The sequence below is a fragment of the Lepidothrix coronata genome, unplaced genomic scaffold (assembly GCF_001604755.1).
Source record: "Lepidothrix coronata isolate B3197 unplaced genomic scaffold, Lepidothrix_coronata-1.0 Scaffold122, whole genome shotgun sequence".
In the NCBI taxonomy this organism is placed as follows: domain Eukaryota; kingdom Metazoa; phylum Chordata; class Aves; order Passeriformes; family Pipridae; genus Lepidothrix; species Lepidothrix coronata.
In genome coordinates, this window is record NW_016690302.1 from 694,302 (window position 1) to 713,446 (window position 19,145).

The window sequence follows — 19,145 nt, forward strand, 5'->3', positions numbered from 1 at the left end:
GGGCACCAACACAGAACAGACTGTAACCCAAGAGATCATATATGGCTGGAACTTCCCTTTATTGGCTTTGCCCAAACAGCAGCACAGCTACAGCTCACAAAATTCTCCAAAGAGAACAAAAAACAAAGCCCACAAGACAACTTCCCTGCCCCAAAGTTAAATCAGCTCTCTCCTTGCAGTGTGTTCCAGACCGCTACTATTCAACTTCTCGTTTCACATTTGATGTGAAGCTCTGAAAGGTAAGGAAGAGGCAGTGCCTTGTACCTGGAAGTTCCTACCCAAAAAAAGCAGTACTAATAAAAATCAATCTCCAATTAATGCCTGCAAAGGCACTACAAGCTTGCCATTACTTCACCCTACTTGCTTTCAGCTTAAATTTGATCCATCACATTTGTGAAGAGTAAAGTTCAGGCTCTGTCACTTATGCAAGTCATTCCACTCTGCCCCATTTTTTTAAATTATTATTTATTATTATTATTGTTATTTTCTTAGACAGGCTTTCCTCTGCTCTTCAAGCCAAGCTCCACATCCAGCTCGCTGTTTTGAAAACCACTTTCTAGGATGTATGTTTTTGCAAAGCATATCTTGAGAAGCGTATCAGGAAAGGGAGTTTAACTGCAAGAAAGCAGCTCTGTCAGAGGTTGGGAATGCAGCTGCCTGGCCAAACCCTTCCACTGCAGCAGGAATGGGCCAGAGCAAAGCTCCCTGCTGCCAGGAACTCTGCATGCTGTCCCTCAGCACTGGGATCCAGCCACAGCCCTTGTCACTCAGCTCCTGGGCCAAGCCTGGAGCCTATTTATCCCCCATTCCCGTTTCCTGTACACAGTTACATCCTCCACTTTCAGAACCACTGGTTTCACAGAATTCCCAGTCTACAAATCAATCCAGCAGAGCTGACCGAGGGAGAAGATATGAGAGTATGACCTCAGCAGCTTTCAGTTGGACTAAAACCCTCTTCGTTTGGGACACGGAGCACCAAGTGGGTGCTGCCAACATCAGTGATGTCTGCTGTGGTCCGAGATTGAAACCAAGTGCTCAGGGATGTAACAATGTGAGATAAAACCCCTGGAAGAAGATGGTGAGGCAGCTCAGAAACCAGGAATTCCAAGTGAAGTAACAGTTCTAACCTGAAGGAGTCTTTTGCACCAAGCATCTCCTTTGGAGGGACAAGAACATCCCTGAAATCTGTGTCGCTGAAGAAATTAAAAGGCTTCTTATAGTACAGGTAAGCTTTGTCCTAAAAGTTCATATGCCAAATTGGGGAAGGAAAAAAAAATTGAAATGATGTTGCAGAAATTAAGACTGAGTCAGCAACACTGATTATATGTACTATGTTTCTCAGCACACTGTGTTTTCAGCTGAACAAGGAAACAAATAGAAATAAAAGAGGAAGAGGAGTGTTTCCAATGTCTTTAATATCCACAAGAACAGTAAAAGCTTTTCAGTTACTTTGTTTGGTTTTGAAACCAGGCAAGGCCGAGGTGATTTGTATGAGTGACTGATGAAATAGGTCGTCCTGTATCTCCTCTCCCCACAGCAGCCTCCCCGCATGGTCCTCACACTAATGGTTTAATTACAGAGCCCCAGGAAATGAGGAAGGCAATAAGGCAGCGGATCACAGCAGGAACACATTAATGGCCTTTTTATCTTACAGAACAAATTTGTTTATCTGCTATTCCAAAGGTCCAATGTGGCAATTAACTCTTGTGTTTGCAAACTGACACTAAAGCTTTGTGCTGCAGCTATAATTGCCAGCAGCGTGGCACCGGAGCAGCCCGGAGTGTCGGAGTTAGCCAGTTCCTGGGAAACTCAATCCCTTCTGCAGGCCCCTTCCTTCACCAAGAGCCAACTTATTAGGTCATGGGGAATCTTGCAGTTTTCCACAAGTTAAGTTTGCTGCATCAAACAGAAACTGGAAGGGATATTTCCCAAACTCGCTGTCTCTGTAGCACTGCTACTGCAATGACAACACATGACCCTGGTGTGGGAAGGATGGAACAAGCTGGAGATCCTCTTCTCCTCCTGCAGGGCCTAAAACCTCTTCAGGTTCAGAGCAGCAAGCACAGGGTGGGCTAATGTCCATCATTTCCTTTTGGAATGGAAGGCCAAGAAAAAGGCAAGGGAACGTGCATGGTTTCAAAATATCAAATAATCGATTTGGTTGAGGGAGATAAATGCCCACACTATTCCTTCTCTTTATTTGAATTATGAATTTCTGGAAATTTTGAATAATAAGCTTCACCTTAAGACATAATATTTAAAATCTGTTTTCTACCTTTGTAAGCAAATAGACAAATTAATTACACATCATAAATTGGCAGAACTAAAAGCACCCTGTGTGAACAGCAGCTGATTTAATACCCACTGCCATCCCCACCCAGAGACACAGCTTGTATTTTAAAAGCTTATTTCTCCTTACAGTTATACAGGAAGCCATGCAGAGCTGCCTCATGCCATCTAAAGTTCCTCTAAGCAGGAGTAATCCACATATTTTCTGGAGCTCAAACAACTTAAACACTTCTTTTTAGCTCTTCAGCTGTTTAAGTTTGGTGGGGTTTTGATACCTGTAACTACAAATGTGAGTTTTATATCTCACTGACCCAATGGTGAGGAAATGGACCGTTTTAAAACAAATTTCTTCACACCAAATAATCTAAATTGTTTTAGCATGAGATCCAAATAGTTTTACTAATTAGTCCTTGTACAGGACAAGTACATAGTAGGAGCAGTACAGCCTCATAAAAGGAGAAAGCAGGAGTACAATCAATGAAAATTATAATTTTAGATGTGCTATACCAACAGCAATAGAGCAAGTTCCACAAAACATTTGGATTTTAACTTAAACAGGCAACTTCATTTCTTGGCATTTTTACTGCTACAGTCCATCCCACTTGTTCCTTAATTAACATTTTATATACCATCCACCATCTGCTTTATCAGCTAGCACAAAAATAACATACATTTTCAACCTTTCCAATCTATGAGCTCAAATTCACTCCTGGTTTTCAACTTTAGCAAAAACTGTAGCAATCCTTGAAGAGCCACTTCACCACTGAAACAGTACCCATACATTTTGTAATATGTATTAGTTTGCATTCCCATTGTCATTTTGGACATTGACATTTTTTGCCTTAGAATCCAATCTGGATTTTCTGAAGCTGAAATTCAAAAAGCACAGGTCAAATATGCACTTTATTTTACAATTATAACCAGAGAGTGGAGCACAACTGAGAGCTGATGCAAAGTTAAAGTCTTCCAGGGTATTTCCAGCTGGAAGCAGCAATCTCTGTCTTCTCACCCCTTCCTAAACGTACACACAAACACATTCCCACTTCAAGCCTTCATTTCTGGACTTAACACTTCCATCCTCCATTAAAACTAACCAAGTAAACAGACAGTGGGAAGCCTACAGAGAGGAGGAAAAAAAAAACCACAAAAGCAAGGAAACTTAGCCAAGATCAGCCCCCTCATTCCATTCCCATCTACTCAGCCACATAAATATTTTTGCAGGCACAAAGAATGACTAAAAGTGCTTCTTAACCACTCCAAACTCCTATCAGATTATGACACTGAATTTGCAGTCCAAGCCTGATCTGCTTTCATCCCAGTCAGCTCTGCTCCTCAGCATTCACAAATTTGGCAGATTGGAAATTATCTGCAGTCCAGGATCTGGGGATCCACGCAATTCCTTCTAACAAGCTCTTGGAACAGAGAGACAAAGCACACAAGAGGCAAGAGTTGAAATTATTCTCTTCTCCCTCAGTGCATTTAAAGTCAAGTCACTTGACTGCCCAGCTCCGCCCCTGCCAGTGCCCAGAGTCATATTGCAGGGCACTCTGCCATCAGACATGCCAGGCATTAGTCACCGTGGGCAGCTCCAGGAGAACTGCCTACTGCAGTCTGCCCTTCACATAAACACCAGCAGACAGAATTAACTTGGGCTAAATCCTGGGATTAGCTGGTACACAGTCTGTGCTGGGAAGGGGGGTGAGGGGACAGACAGACTGATTTTTTAAATAAAAAAACCCAAAATAATCAATTGCCAATCAGAAATAGAACTCAATTACGATGGGAGTCAGGTATGGAACTGGAAAAACCGACCTTCCCGGATTTGTGCAACACAGCCCTGCTTTGTTGTGTACCTTTGCCATTCCCACACTGCTCCCACATCTGGCAGTGCTGAGGGCACAAAGCCTCTGCAATTTCTACATGTGAAAAAAAATTAGATTTCATCTCAGGAAAAGAGGCTTCACAGCAGCCTCAACTATTCCCTCTGTGGCAGCATCAACCCACCCCAAACACACATTCCCAGCAAATGCCAACACCCAGAGATAAAAGGTAGCAAGAAAGGCAATGTCCTGCCATCATTACTAAAGGAATAGGCAGAAATTTAAAAAAAAAAAAAAACATGCTGGTCTAGACAGAACTTCTGGGGAAATAAATACCCAGTAATTCATTTCTGAATTCAAACTCTATTGAATTCTCCAAACTCTACCTGAATCAATACAAGCAGTTGTTTTATTTGATGATGCCTGAATAAACAATTCAACCCACATAAAAAATATGGGGCTTTCAGAACTGACCCCACAAGACCAAACTCACATTAAACACACGGTCTCCTAAAAAACATGGGTCTGGAAAATATATCTGTGCCATCTGTAGACTGGAATGACAACAATGGGAACATGTTCCTTACGGAGAGCAGGGTGGAGCAGGCATTCTTTATTTGCTGGAACGTGAATAACACCACAAAGCCACGTTTAACACAGGCTCCTTCCCTGGGCATACGCTGCAATCAGATCCATGGCCAGAGTGCTTTTAGAAGACAGACTTTCAGGGCTGTTATTACAAGAGATAAATGAAGGGAAATGGACACTTCCAGCCCGAGAAGCAGCGCTGGCTTTTCAAAGCATTGTTTGCATTTTTCAAATCATTAAAAGGGAAGGAAACCAAGCAGAAGCTAAGAACAGCTCATTTGGAATTCAACCGGATTCTCTCCCCACTGTGGAATTTCAGCCCTGTACTGGGAGAAAGGTTGGCTGGGGGAGGGCCTGAGGCTCAGCAGCACCGGGGCAAGGCAAAGGCTTGCTCACAGAAGCTGCTGGAAAGCCGCTCTCATCCTCAGCTGCTCCTGCAGATCCCAGAGCTATAAATACCACCCCTACAGCTGGTGTTCTTGGAGATGCCAGCAGGCTCTGCACCAGGCAGGAGCCACTCCAACCACACTGTTCTCCCTTCGCTGGAGAGTTGACCCAAAACCATTCCAGAGCTTCCACTGCCAGGGGGTTACCTGGGAATGTGCTCCTGCAGAAGGAGCACAGCGGGGCCGTGTAGCCGGGTGAGCGCTCAGGTTGAAGTCTGTGCTCACATTTGCTGCTTCATCTCCCTTCACCCCCTGCTTTGGTTTGACATCTCTCCAAGAGCCAAGGCCTTCAGACACAAGGCAGCACTACACTGAGAGAACACCACGGAGCACTGGAATCCCGGGGAATCAGTTCTTAAGAAGCATTTCGGTTCAGTCAGTTCTTAAGACCGTATCTAAAAAGATTTGTGTAGCAAAAATATCCAATTCCTAAAGTGCTTCCCATTAACAATTTGCATTCTCTTTACTTCCACTTGCATGCTCAAAGGTGGCAGGTTATTTAAGCATCTGATGAAAGGAATCCCCTCTGAAGGCCCAGCCCTGACTCGGTGGCACCAGCTCTGAAGGGGCAGCATCTCACAGTGAACTCACCACTGCCACAACTGTTCAGGTTCATCAGCAACATTATCCCTCTGCTCTGGTTCCATACTAACTCCAAACATAATGTAGTCCAACTGCATTTAACATCAGCTGGAACATCCCAGTCATCCCACAGTCTTGCTCCAGGCCCGGTATTTGCATCTCTAACATTTAAAGATCATTAAATGTTCATCTTCCCCCATCTCCCCAAAGTCATCTTCCAAAATAAATTTTCTTTTTTTTTTTTTTAACAGAATTAACACTTCAAGCTATTTTTATACCATCACGAGAAAGGCTTTAGAAGGCAAACCAAGCACTTAAGAAATTCCACATTTTTATTTCTTCTCCAAAAAAATATTCGAGACTTGTAGCAAAACACATGAGCTGTCAACATTGCAGGGCATTCAGAGACAGTGACTAAGACAAGCCACAGAAATCCCTAATGCTGGAAAACACAGGGAGCTCTAATGCTCATACTGGGAACAGCACAGTCAGTACAAGAGTTTGGGCAACCTCTGCTATTGTGACCTCTTTGACTTGTCTTTCAAACCTCAACCACAAGACCATTCATGCATCCTCCACGTGACACAATTTATCTCCCCATAAACAGCCTGTTTTGATAACACACCCACCATGAAAGCAGGGCACTATTATCATATTGGACAGGCATTCATTTAGGTTGCACCACTTACAAGGATTTACAAACCAGAAAAATCAGGGTAAGGGTTAAGTGACATTCCTGCATTGCTGTTTATTTGCCCAAGACAACCTCACCGTGCAAGTCACAAGTAAAAAACACTAGAAACACTTAAAAGGAAGAAAAAAAAGCTGAATGCTTTAGGAACCAAAGCTTCCTTGGCAGGCACGAGTCATCAGAAATGGGGGATGCTTATTTTTTGAGATATCTAAAAATACTATTTTCAAAAGACAGATTTAGAGTCAAGACTGAAATCTATCTATGAAAATTAATCATCCCACCTATTCTGTACTTTCATTGAAAATGTCTCATCAGGAGAGAAAACCAGTAAGTTTGTTAGGTAAGACAACTACACTGAGCTCTTTTGCTCACTTTTCCTACTCAGTAGCCCATGCTATTTTTCTAACACATATAATTTATATATGTTCCTTTTCCAGGTTAAGTGAAGGTGGCTCGTCCATCTTGGTCAAAAATGGGTAAAATTTTGTCCCATCATTTTACTTTCTACATGTACTCAGCCATAAATAAAAGCCAGTTTCTTATAAGGACGTTTTTCATCAGCAATTTAGACTAAATATTATTTCCACAAGACAAGTTCTTCCATGAAACTATCCAAACTCTGCTTAGAGAAAAACCCTCCAAGTTCTTATTTTCCTCAAGGCACACACACACACCCCAGGGATTCTTTTCCATTCAGTGCCTCTTTAAGAAAAGAGTTAAAAAGAAAAATACCAGCAAACCATATTTTTTTCCCCCTTAGGATAAAGCTTTTCTGAAAGAGGTTACTACTTTTTAAAGCTACACAACAATGAGAAAGGCAAAATTTATCAATATTCCCTGTCAATGTAGACCAATAAAGAACTGGCTGAATTACTGATGAGGTTACCTTGCTCTATAAACCTTTCAATAGTTTTGACTTTTGTATTATATTTCAAATACCACTGGTTTAGACAAACATGCAATAAATCAAAAGCCTTTTAAGTTCAGTCCTGCTTTCCCATGCATTTTTAATTTGCTCCAGAATAATTGCATAAAGCAGGACACATCTTAAAAGGAAATAAAAAAAAAGCAAACAGAAAATTAACTTAGATGTTTCTCTATTAATTTTTTTATTTACTTAAGCATTCAAGTTTAAACCAGAGGTTTATAAACCTCAGGAAGAAAAAAATAAACCAACCCTTTTCCAAAAAATATTTTTTTTTCCCTTCAAACTCTCCAAATGAAGTCCAAAATGCCTTCCCAAGTTTCTCTGATGCCAAGGATGCCTGGATGAGAACCTGGCTGCCATATGTGCACAGCAGCAGCTGGAGCTATTGTTGCTGGCAGATGGGACTGCTCCACTGGGCCTACTTTTATTAAACATCCAGCACCTTCAGCAGCCACAAAAGAACCTTCCAGCATTCCTGACACGCAGAGACTATTGCTGAGTGAAAATCCAAACTGCTCATTTTCCATCCTAACCCAAGGATCCAGTGGCACTCCCTCCTTCCAAGAGAACCTGGACTGTGCAGGTGCATTTCTGCACTAATATGGTTTGTGGCAAACCAGAAAGTACAACAATCTCACATGAACTACAGTTTGAGAACTTTGCTTTATTCTCTCACTGGCACACACAAGATGCTAAAACCTATTTTCATTCATCTATCCATTCATGCACATTTAATGCAACATCAATTGCATAGGACATATTCCAAGTAGGACACTTCCTTATTTCCCTGCTTCATTAGTTTAGTTTTCTACATACTTATTAGCTTTTTAACCCAGCTAGCTGGGCTCTCTGCTAGTATGATTAATATCTAAATGCCATTAATATCTAAATGCCTTGAGCCTCTGCTTCGTCTTCATTTGTTTTTATTGATGCATTATTTATTTACAGACAGGATTATCAAAACACTTCCACACACCAAAAAGAAAAAATTAAAAAAAAAAAATCAAACCCTCAAACAAACAAAAAACAAGCCAGAAAAAGCACAATACTCAGGGAGTCTTTAGGCACAGAACAGCTTCGCTTTTCAGCTCAATAACCCAAGGCAGCAGCTGCCAACGTTGTTTATATTTGTTATGTTTGAAAAGCCCAACAGGAATGAGCACGAGAACTACTGACACACAAAACACTCTCAGATCTATAGCTCAGCTTTCACCCCAACTATTACACAGCAGAATCTTTCTCCCACTCACCACAAAAACAGCAATTAATTAACTGGACAGGCAATAAGTAATTAATACCTTGTGGGGAAGGTGCATTGGTGGAAATCGTTCTCAAGAAAAATGGGAAAAAGCAGGAGTTAAAGGCAAAACATATTCCTGCTGAAAACCATGATTCTAAACCAAACTATTCTTGTATTATTAATTTCAAAAAGCTACTCGGGCGTTTGGCCACGATAAATCAGCTATTCAGTAATTTAAAGAACATCCTCTCAGAACAGAACTCCAAATGAAAACAAAGCATTTCAGTCAATTGAATCCACTTGCAGAGCAGGTACTTTTGAAAATAAACCTTATGTTTCTTAAGGTGGTTTCTAAGTGATAATTATAAAAAAAGATGGCCTTTTCTTAGACTAATCCCACTCAGCTACTGTTTTGATATAGTTTTTTAGTCACTAATTTGATGGTGGCATTACCTCTTCTTTGCAAAGTATTTTGCATTCCCAGTTTAACTTAAATAGCAGAATTTTGCAGCTTCTAATTTCTCCTGTCTTTAAGAATTCCTCCATTAGCTTCCCTTCTCCCACCCCCACTTCTCCCATGTCCACTGAAGAACTCCTGGCAGTATCATTCCAACGGATCCCATCTGCAATTAGATCTGAGCTGAGCAGCACAGGCCTCCTGCCAAATTCCAGCCCCTAAATGCAGTCAGCACATGTGACTCCAGCTGGGCTGCACAATCTCAGCTTTGCAACATGGATTTTGAAACAGAAAGACTGGCAATTCTCTGGGTGCAAGGTGCTGCATTACAGATCAGTGCCTTTGCAACCATAAAGGGAAAAAAAGCATTACTTTTGTCATGTTAGAAGAGTAGATGAATATTGTGTTTCAAGTACTGGTTTCAAAATTGCCATATTTTGCCTCCTTCCAGCAGAGAAAGAGAAGTCCCAATTACTCCCAGGGAGTGTCCTTAAACATTATGGGTTAAAAGCCTTTGTAAGAACTCTCTTTTTCTGAGATTAAGACATATATAGAACTGTATTCAGCTCCACTGTCATTTTTAAACACTGGAAATGATAAAGATGGAGATGTTGACTAAAGGCCTTGATCTCCTACAAGGAAATACCATTAAAGGTGGACAGGATAACAAGTAAATTCTGTAGGAGCCCACAACAAAATCACGTTGTTTTGCTTCTAAGGTAAAGTTAAGCTGTGTAACAAAATTGAGTGTAAGCTTTCTGAGCCAGGAGGATGTTTTGCTTTGCTGGCAAGAACACCGTGAATGACAGGCAAGCCCAAAAGCTGTAAACAGCCAAACTCACACAAAAACTGCCAAACAAAAGCAGCATGTCAGGCAACAACCCCCGTGGCAGTCTGACTTCAAGAACATACTTTGTTATTATGGATGTCAAAAAACACTCCTTTTTTTATAGTCATTAAAAATGATGTATAAATAGAGAACCCCTGTGACACATTTCACTATCTGTATCTTTGTACTGTTTCCTGAACAAAATCCTGAGCACTTTGCCTCAGTTTCACCCCAATGCTTTGGTCTCTGCCAACACATTTACAAAACTCAGACTTGGACAAAGTTTAAACTCAGGACTCACAAAGGATTTGTAGAATAGCTTGGCCAGCCAATACCCACAGAATTAAAGTTCAAGTAACAGCCAAAATCCCTTCTTAGCTATCAGACTTCACAGTGTCTCATCAATCCCGTATCACAATAGTCCATTAGGCTTTAATTCCAAGATAAGGGAACTTTAACTGTCTTGGAGGCCTAAAATAGTCACTACTCAGCATACCACCAGCCTCTCAGATTTGCCTCCTGTCAACTTGATTAGTGCCCAAATGACAAAATAACCTTTTCAGGGGCAAGATATCTGAGCCTCCATCATTTTGTCAGCACATCCGAAGGTATGAAGCAGGAACCCAGCCCACAATTACTACTGAATTCCCTCTATTTTCAAATTGCTTCATCAGATATGAGTCTCAGATACACTGATGTCCCTTTATGTGCTTGGGTTTTGGTCAACAAGTTCAGACCTTAATCATGAGGAGTTCAATAACACAACTGTGAGGTTGCAAAAAACTGAGGACCGTGAAAACGAAAGAATTTTTGGCAGAAATAGCAACAGCACTTGTGCCCCCAAATCTTCCACGTAGCCTAAAAGCTTACCAGAAGAATTTCAGCTTGAAGTTACATGTGTCAGACAACTTTGTTGGGAAGATTCTTTGAAGCAAAGATTTCTGCTCAGGTTTTTTTTTCCCCACCACACAATGCCTTATTCATATCCTTTATTATACAATCCTCTTCTGCTCAAACTACTCCTCTGTCTATTGTTTTCTTGTGTTTCTCCTCTAAGAGGGAAATACAGGTAAAAAATACCCCCCAGACTGCAACAAGGTGTAACTATTGCAATTGGTGATTCCTTTCCCACAGCCTGTAGTGGTTCCAATGACTTCAACCTGACCATCTGTCACATCAGCCAGCCTGTGTCACAGCCACAGGGCTCAAATAGAAGGCTGCAGATCAGAACATTTCCAGAGCCCAAAACAGATTCAAAACTGCAAAGAAACTGCCAACTAGGTAAATCAGGAAGTACTTTTCTCCTTTTGAAAGCTGATGCATTCCCAGTGTGTCATTGTGGTGCAGCTCTAGGACCCAGAAGCAGAACCAGTGTCTTTGGTCTACGCCACATCTCAAACTCAGACAAACAAATTGCCAGAGATTGGCTTGTCACCCTTGTTGTTCTACCACAAACAAGGTGTTTCCACAGGCTCCTGGAATTCAAACACCTCAAGCACCTAAAATGATTGCTGTGATGACTGCAGCAAGAAAAGCTCTTACAGAGGCACCCAGTGGTGCTGCTGGAGCCCGGAGCTGGTGGCATTTCCATAACAAATGGCCTCTGATGGAGTCTGCAGTTCTCCCATTCTACACTGGGATCCAATCATGGGATACAAGCACCTGTTCTACATGAGGTGACTTCAAACGTCCCCCTCCCACCCCCATCTTACCACGAAACTCTGAAATCCAACCCCGAAAAAGTTTCTTCAGGTAGTATTTCACATAAGGTCTGAAGAGAAGAGTTTCTGCACTAAAAAACAAGCTCTCTTCTGTATGACACCTGTTTTCCAATGAAATCATAAACACTGTATATAATTTAAGTGATCACAACCAGGACTTAAAATGCCATGGCAGAAGCAGGCTGACGTACAACCTTGGCTAAAAAAAAGGGAGAGGCCTGTGTGAAACCTCCTTTGTGTTACCAGGCAGGAGTAGATACTCCAGTAATCAGACAGCAAAATAACTCAGTGCTCTTGGAGTGCTGCTTCCCACAGCTGCAGACAAGATGACTCTACTTGATTACCCAACAATGACAAACTCCCCCAAGAAGAGCAGTAGAGAGGCAGAGCTGTTGGGCTGCACATGAGGAACTGTAAATGCTGTCAATACTGCCCTCACTTCAACTATGTAAATACAACCAACCAAACAACAAAATAGGTGTGCCCATACTCAGTTTCCCACAGAACAGTCTTCCCCTCCAAATTAGACCCACAATAATTATTTAAGAAGCCTAACGCTTCTAATTGGTTAGGAAAGAAGATGAGTTTTTGTAGTCTGTTATTTTGCTGTCATTTAGACACCTACTCTGGAAAGCATAAAACTTGATATCCTTTTCCCCTCAGCTTTCTCACTCAAATTATGTTCATAACCACAGGCACAGACTGCAGAATAAGCACACCAAGAACTAAAGCACAAGACCCAAGCAGGACTTACACCACAATTATCATGTGGTGCTCTGCATTGTATCCCTGTGTCTGTCAGTTCACATGATATTCCCACACACTGAAGTCAACAAAAAGGTTTTCACTTCAGTATTCTAATATTTCTGTAGAATTCCCAGCTCACCACAAGCAAACACCTTAAATAACAGCATCAAAATCAAGACATTCGTGATTTAGATTTTCTAGTCAAATTCAGAGACAATCCTGTTTGTAATGACAACCTCAGAAAAGCAGAATCCCCAAAAGATTAACTCCAGATGATACAAATGCACACAGTACTCAGCCTGACAGAAAGAAAAGAACCATGCAGGAAATGTGGGGAGAAAGAAAGACTCCCTTAGAAGATTCAAATAAACTTACTGGTTGAATTGCCTTGCATCTGGATGATACATTTGGACTCCTTGCTGGTTTCCCGGGAGTTGAAGGGCCGGACCCGGACAGCCACCTTCACCGAGGCCCCCGACATCCTGGCTGCTCGTGGTACAGTCAAGGGATTCAAAGTGGTCAACAGCCTTTCAAGTTATCCTTGTTGGTGTTTTCTAGAGAGAAAAACATCATTTAGTTATTTACAGCTGTTGCATTCAAGATGGTGATTAAATGAGGAAAGTTCTAAGTTATTTGATAACTTCAGTTTCTGCTCTGCCATCGCCCTCCCTGACCCCCCCCAAAAGGTGTCACCTCAAAGCCAGAACTGGAAACACAACTCACTGTCCCCCCAGTCAAAAGTTTCTGCCACCTGAGGCAGTTCTTTTCAAGTGTACAAATATTTGTTTTCAATACTTGGTTTTCTTCCCAGAAAGTAGGGATGCCAACACCAAAATAAAGATCTGGTTGCAACATATGTGAGGCTTAACCTAACAAAGATAATTTTAGCAGTAAAGATGCAGCTACTTAGATTTCAGCAGGAGGCAGGGACCATATACCCCATCCCCAGGTTCCCTGGCTGCCCAGTGCATTAGCAACAACATTCAAACTGCCACAAGGGTCATGGGCCATATCACACTGCCTTTCAATGCACGTGACTCCAGAGAAAAGGCTGCACCCTTAAAGAACCCTTTGCAGTCCTGGGAAAGTCCTCTTCTCAAAGGAAGTAACAACTCAACAACTACTTGTCTATCTACTGATTAAAGGACACGCTGTAAGGAAGAAGAGGAATCAAGAATTATTGCCTTCGGGATAAATATTACTATCCATCTTCAGACAAATGTTCACCATTAAATTCATCTTCATTATCAAAATCCTTGTTCTAATCCCACCACATCCAAATGATGGAGCACTTTGGTTGCACGAAACTACCCCTGATAGCCACTATTCAAACTTTAAGGCCCAGAACCATTCAAACACAGGGTTAATAAAGATTGATTTGGTTGTATTTTCCTCGACCAGCCTCCTCCATCAGAACAAGGTTTTTCAGTCAGTCAACAATTCAGAAGTTTCACTTATTGCCACAGGATGTTGTGATTACTAAAGTGAAACTGCCTCAAAAAGGAGGAAGGTAGATTCAGAGAAAGTCATCAAGGCCTACTAGAAAGCTGCTCCCCTTGGCTAGGAAAGCCTCCATGGCACAGACACTCACAACCGGGAAGACTGCAGTGAGGAAACAACCCCATCGTTGGTTTACCCTTATATTCTAAATATCTGCTATGGGCCACTGCTGAAGACAGGACTCAGGGCTGGGTGAATCCTTGCTCTGGCTCAGTGCAGTCACTTCTATCTGGAACCTGAGTCACCAGGGGCAGAACTCGACCCTGCACAAGTCATCACATGTGGCCCAGAAACCCCGACATCTCCTTTTCTGGTTATCCATGCACCACGTATCCAGTGGACTGCTCATTTCAGGGCTCTGATCACAGTGCCACAGAAGTGCAAAACTTACCAGAAGATCTAAAGAGGAAGCATTTCAGCTCTAAAGTAAGTTCTACAGCTGGTAAAAATACTCATACGTGCTTAATTCAAGTTATGGCACATCTTCACACAGCACAAGAAGTTTTTAATAAAATTGCATTGCTTCATTAATACCATCACATGGTGAAGGGAAAAATTAAATTACTCCAGCAAGTAGGAGTAATTTAAAGCATTCTTTATTTCAGGAGGTACCTGAGGTATCTCACCAGACTAGAAGAATGTCTTTAGGAGCAAGCCAAGTGAATCTCAATGTCAGCAGTACAGCAAACTGGTAGAACAATGATTAATGAGGCAGACACACAGTCAGCTCTGGGTTGGGATGGAATTTTAAGAAGTTTCACTGAAAAAACTAAACACAGAACAGAGCAGAGAACTGATGGGAATGAATTCCCGTGGTGCTCAAAGATTCCAGGCTGTTTTGGAGCACTGCTCCATTCCCTTTGCTCCGAGGTTCCTTTCATGTATAACAAAGTATCAAAGTTGCAGCTCCATTATAAACTTTCCTCTGGAATATCCCCTGCGTGGATTTTCGCCCTCCCTCCCTAACAGGACCCTTGCATAAGTACCTGTGCCCTCACACCCAAGCCAAGTGACAGGGCTAATCCTGACCCAACCCAGAGCTATTATCCAACTGACCCTGGACACTGCTGCTGGAAACAGGAATGTTACTGTACATGGCCACTCAGCATCCTGTTTCCGAAATACAACTTCAAAAATCGAGTGCAAAATGTCCTTTTTTATCAAGCTCACGGTGACACAATTTACTTTAACCAACGTGTTCTTGTAATATTGTTTATGAAATGCAGGGATTGTTTCCCCTTCGTAATGCAGAGTCCCACGAAGACTTTTTTTCTGATGTTTTCACAGAACTACCCCTCAGAACGCTGCATGAACTTCTGCAGATAACTAGTGCATCTAGGAAACTGCCAAACAGAGGATGGGATCAAAGAATCATCTGCTTTAAAATATGTGTTCTCAAGTACCTCTGAACATCATATTCACAATAAGAAAGCATGAAAATCACACCTCCAGAGCCTCCATATGCACCAGCTAAATGACAGCCTTGTTTGAAACACGGCTGTGAAGAAATTCTCACAGAACAGGTCACAAAATCACCTGCAACACCATGAAAATTTAACTGCTAGCCTTCTGCAATTACCAGCTTTTCTCAACTCTAACTTTTGTCCTGATGGAAAACTAAAGTGGTATAATTTTAAATCTCATTTCTTCTCAACTCTGCTGTTTTTCATAGCTGAAGTAAGCAAAACACCTACTTGTAGTTGCACATGGATTTCAGATGTTATGAAGAGCAATTCACTGTGCAAAGTTTAATTTTCCTTAATAAGAAAATTCACCAAAACCATTATATTTTGCCAAGCTTCCCATACGTTTAAGCTGTTGGGGGTTTGAGGGTTTTTTCCACTTATCAGCAACTTCAAGTGGTTGTAATGTTTTATAAAGGCAGCATTGCCCTCAGTGTACAGATTGATAAAATAAGGGAAAATGAGCCCAAGTTGCAGAGCATCACAGACAATAAATTGCAACTGGTTTTTCGAGGTTCACAGTTCCCAGTAGTATCACTTCCCATTACAAAATGCTGACTACAGAGCGGAGACACAACTTGAAAAAGAGCAAACCAAAATATGCAATTCAGTCTGTGGTACAGATTTACAAGAACAATATTCATAAAACACATCTTTTTTTTTTTTTTTTAATGTTCATTACAGGCTCAGAAGGCTGCCATCCATGCTGGAATGAATCATTCCCCTAATGTCTTGGAAGGAGTCTGTGAGCTGTGTCTCTTTTAATGTTCTGTCTGTACGAATCCAATCAGGAACCAGGCAGGGAATTGCCTGCGTAAGGAAGGCTTTGACGTGATACTCCACTGGCTCCAAAACAGGTGGCAGATGATATTCGAGGTGTTTAGGGAGCTCCATCAGCACAAAGGCAAATCCTACACTCTGGTTTCACACTTATTTTAAACTGTGATTAAAAGATATCCACCCTGCAATTCACACAGTGAGATTTTAATATTAACGTGTGTCATTAAACAAATCATTTAAGTATCTTGTCTGTTTACTGGTATTCGAGCTGACAAACCTAATTATGTTGATCAATCACCCTTCACAGGCTCAACCAGATTTGGACTTTCACACAAATATTTGAAGAAACATTAAGACTTGGATCCTTGGATGTATTTGAAAGTTTAGGCAAATCAGTTTTTATGCAATGTCAAAAAAAAAACCCAATATGTTTGTATTTTAAGTAAAGTTACAAGCTGAGTAGGGATTTAAAGTCAAATTATTATTTATATGTTCAGAGAAGTTTGCTTTTGCAACCACTTTGAGCTTGTTGCAATGTTCAGAATCTGTATCTCTACACTCAAATAAAAATAAAAAAACCCACTATATATCACAAATGAAGAAGAATCACTTTTATTTACAATAACCACCCACTGTGTCATATTTGCACAGGGTTTGCCTACCAGAGACTGTGCTAACTTTTAAACAAAAAAACTGCTTAACTTAATCAGTACAACAGCTCTAAAGAAATAAACCGAGCCCAGGGATTAGTATGTGGAAAGTTAGCAAAACAGCTGTTCAGGGCAGCAGAGGTTTAGGAACAAGAGGTCCACAGCCAAGCCAATTTTAGGTCCTGCTCTGAGGCTCAGTGATGACACTGTGATCCCTGAGCTGAACTCACGCCACGCTCTGCTATCTTTGGACCAGGTGAAGATGCCAGACCAAACTGTGCTGCAGAACTTGGCGATGCCCTGAAACCCGATCACATGAACACATGGCTATTTACCAACACACCGACACCGCATTGTGCAACAGTAGAAAGAACTGAGCTAAGGCGGCGCTGGAAGTGAGGAGAAACATCCTTTTAAATCTGGTACGAACGCATTTTTTCCATTCCGGAAAACAGCTGTAAATCCATCACCCGCTTCTGGCGAATTCTCCGCCCTGAACTGAACACCCGCGTTCTGCCAACGACCCCAAATCCGCCAGGCCCGTCATCCATCCATCCCTCCATCCATCCCTCCCTCCATCCGTCCATCCCTCCCTTCTCCTGCCTCCCCGCGCGCTCCCGGGATTGTCGGCTCATCATCCCAACATGGCTGCCTCGGGAATTGTGCCGTGCCCAGCCCGGCCACGGACCCGCCGCTCGCAGGGCCGCAAAAAACCGGCCTGGAAAACACCGGCCCTTCACATTCCCGCATCTCCAGCTGGAGGAAGGGCTGTGCCTCCCCCTCCCTGCACCGGCGACTGTCGCCTCCGCCTCATCCCAGCTGGAAACGGGGGGGAAAAAGGACGGCGGAACGCGGCACGGCGGGAGGGATCGGCCGAGGGAAAGGCCGGGGAGCGGCCGCCCGGGGGAAAAGGAAGGAAAGGGAAGGGAGGGAAGGGAGGGAAAGAAGGAAGCGTCCCGGGGGATGGAGATGCGTCGGACAGATGACAAGGCCGAGCGGGGCCCCACGCCCTTGCGTCGCTGCCCTGACAGCTCCGCATCCATCCATCCCTCCATCCATCCATCCATCCATCCATCCATCCACCCTTCCCCCGCTCCCCGCTCCATCCCTCCGCGGGGCCCCACAGCTGCGTACGGCGGCCCCGCCGCCTCCCCCTCCGCATTACGGCATCGCCCACCCCCGCCCCGCTCCGGCCCCCGCGCCCCCCTCACCTGGCGCGGGGTGTCCGCGGGAGACGCGGGCGGTGTGGGGTCAGCAGCCGGCGCGGCAGCGCAACGACAAGAACCCGGCCATCCCCATCGCCGCCTCCACCGAGGCCGGGAGAACCCCCCCCGCCGCCGGGAAAGGGAGCGGGAAGGGCGAGGGAGGGAAGGAGGGAGGGGAGAAAGGGGAGGAGGGAGAGCGAAGCCGCGCCGGGAGGAACGGGCGCCGCGCTCGCCTCAGCGCCGCTCCCGCACTGAGGGGCCGCGGACTGCGCGCCCGCCCCGCGGGGGAGATGCCGCCCGCTCCGCCAATCACCGCCCGCCGCCCCGCCCACCGCGCCGCAAGCTGCCAATGGTACGGCGAGAAGCCGGCGAAAGCCCGCCCCCGCTCTGTCAATCACAGCCTGACAGCGCCGCGCCTCAATCAGGGCCCGACTGCAGCGGCCCCGCCCTCCGGGCGGATCCCTCCGCGCCCCTCCCCCGGACGCTGCACCGCCCCGCCGCGGTGTGTCCCTGCGCGCGTGAGGGTGACGCGCGGCGTTCCCAGAGATGCGAGGGGAAGCGGGCGCTTCTGGCTAAAAAAAGCAGGGATACGGCGTAATGTGTGGAGAAACGGGCACTTGTGGCTGCAAAAAGCAGGGATACGGTGTGATGTGAGCGCTGGTTGGCGCCCCCGGCTCGAGGGCCCGAAGTGGGTGGGCGCTGCAGGAACGCGGGGTCTGAGGGAGCGAATTCCCCAGCTCCCGAGTTCAGTGTGGTTCAGTGGGATTTGGAGTCCTAAACTAGGCCTAAGGCTTGTAGCTCTGAGGGGAGGGATTAATTATCCCCTGCCCTCCCCTTCAAAACGTTTTTGTGAGCAGCCTGAATTATATTTGTAGAGCTCCTAATGTATTTTTAAGTAAATGATTACATTTAGTCAGTAGTGCTGTATTAGCTCTCGTACTTTCCATAATTTCATGCATATTCTCATAGTAAATTTTTATTTTTGTGGCAATTGTTAGCTGTAAAGTTCTTCCATTCCAGTAGCACTTTGATAATTTCTCCTGTTAGAAATAGGATTAAGTATTTAAGCATTTTGAAAAAGAACACATTATATGAAATACTTTAATTACATATTTTTCATATATCATCACATACAAATTGGATTTAAACTGTGGAGAACAGTCAGGACCTGGGATTTGTGGTTTCAGAACAAGGTTTATTTTTGTT

At 43.6% G+C, this 19,145-nt stretch overlaps 1 protein-coding gene across 9 annotated transcripts in view; it reads right to left on the minus strand.

Moving 5' to 3' along the window:
• KIF1B (kinesin family member 1B) overlaps positions 1 to 18,178 on the minus strand; it is an 86,065-nt gene extending 67,887 nt beyond the window's left edge. For 7 of the 9 annotated variants that reach the window (XM_017825704.1, XM_017825700.1, XM_017825706.1 and 4 more), the window contains exons 1-2: positions 17,946 to 18,178; positions 12,717 to 12,895 (exon numbers count right to left, since the gene is read on the minus strand). In XM_017825704.1, the coding sequence (XP_017681193.1) occupies positions 12,717 to 12,822 (106 nt within the window). In that variant the 5' untranslated portion in view covers positions 12,823 to 12,895; positions 17,946 to 18,178. The remainder of the gene's footprint in view (positions 1 to 12,716; positions 12,896 to 17,945) is intronic. The other 2 variants (XM_017825707.1, XM_017825708.1) reach the window with 2 other exon arrangements.
• Between the last annotated feature and the right edge of the window lie 967 nt (positions 18,179 to 19,145).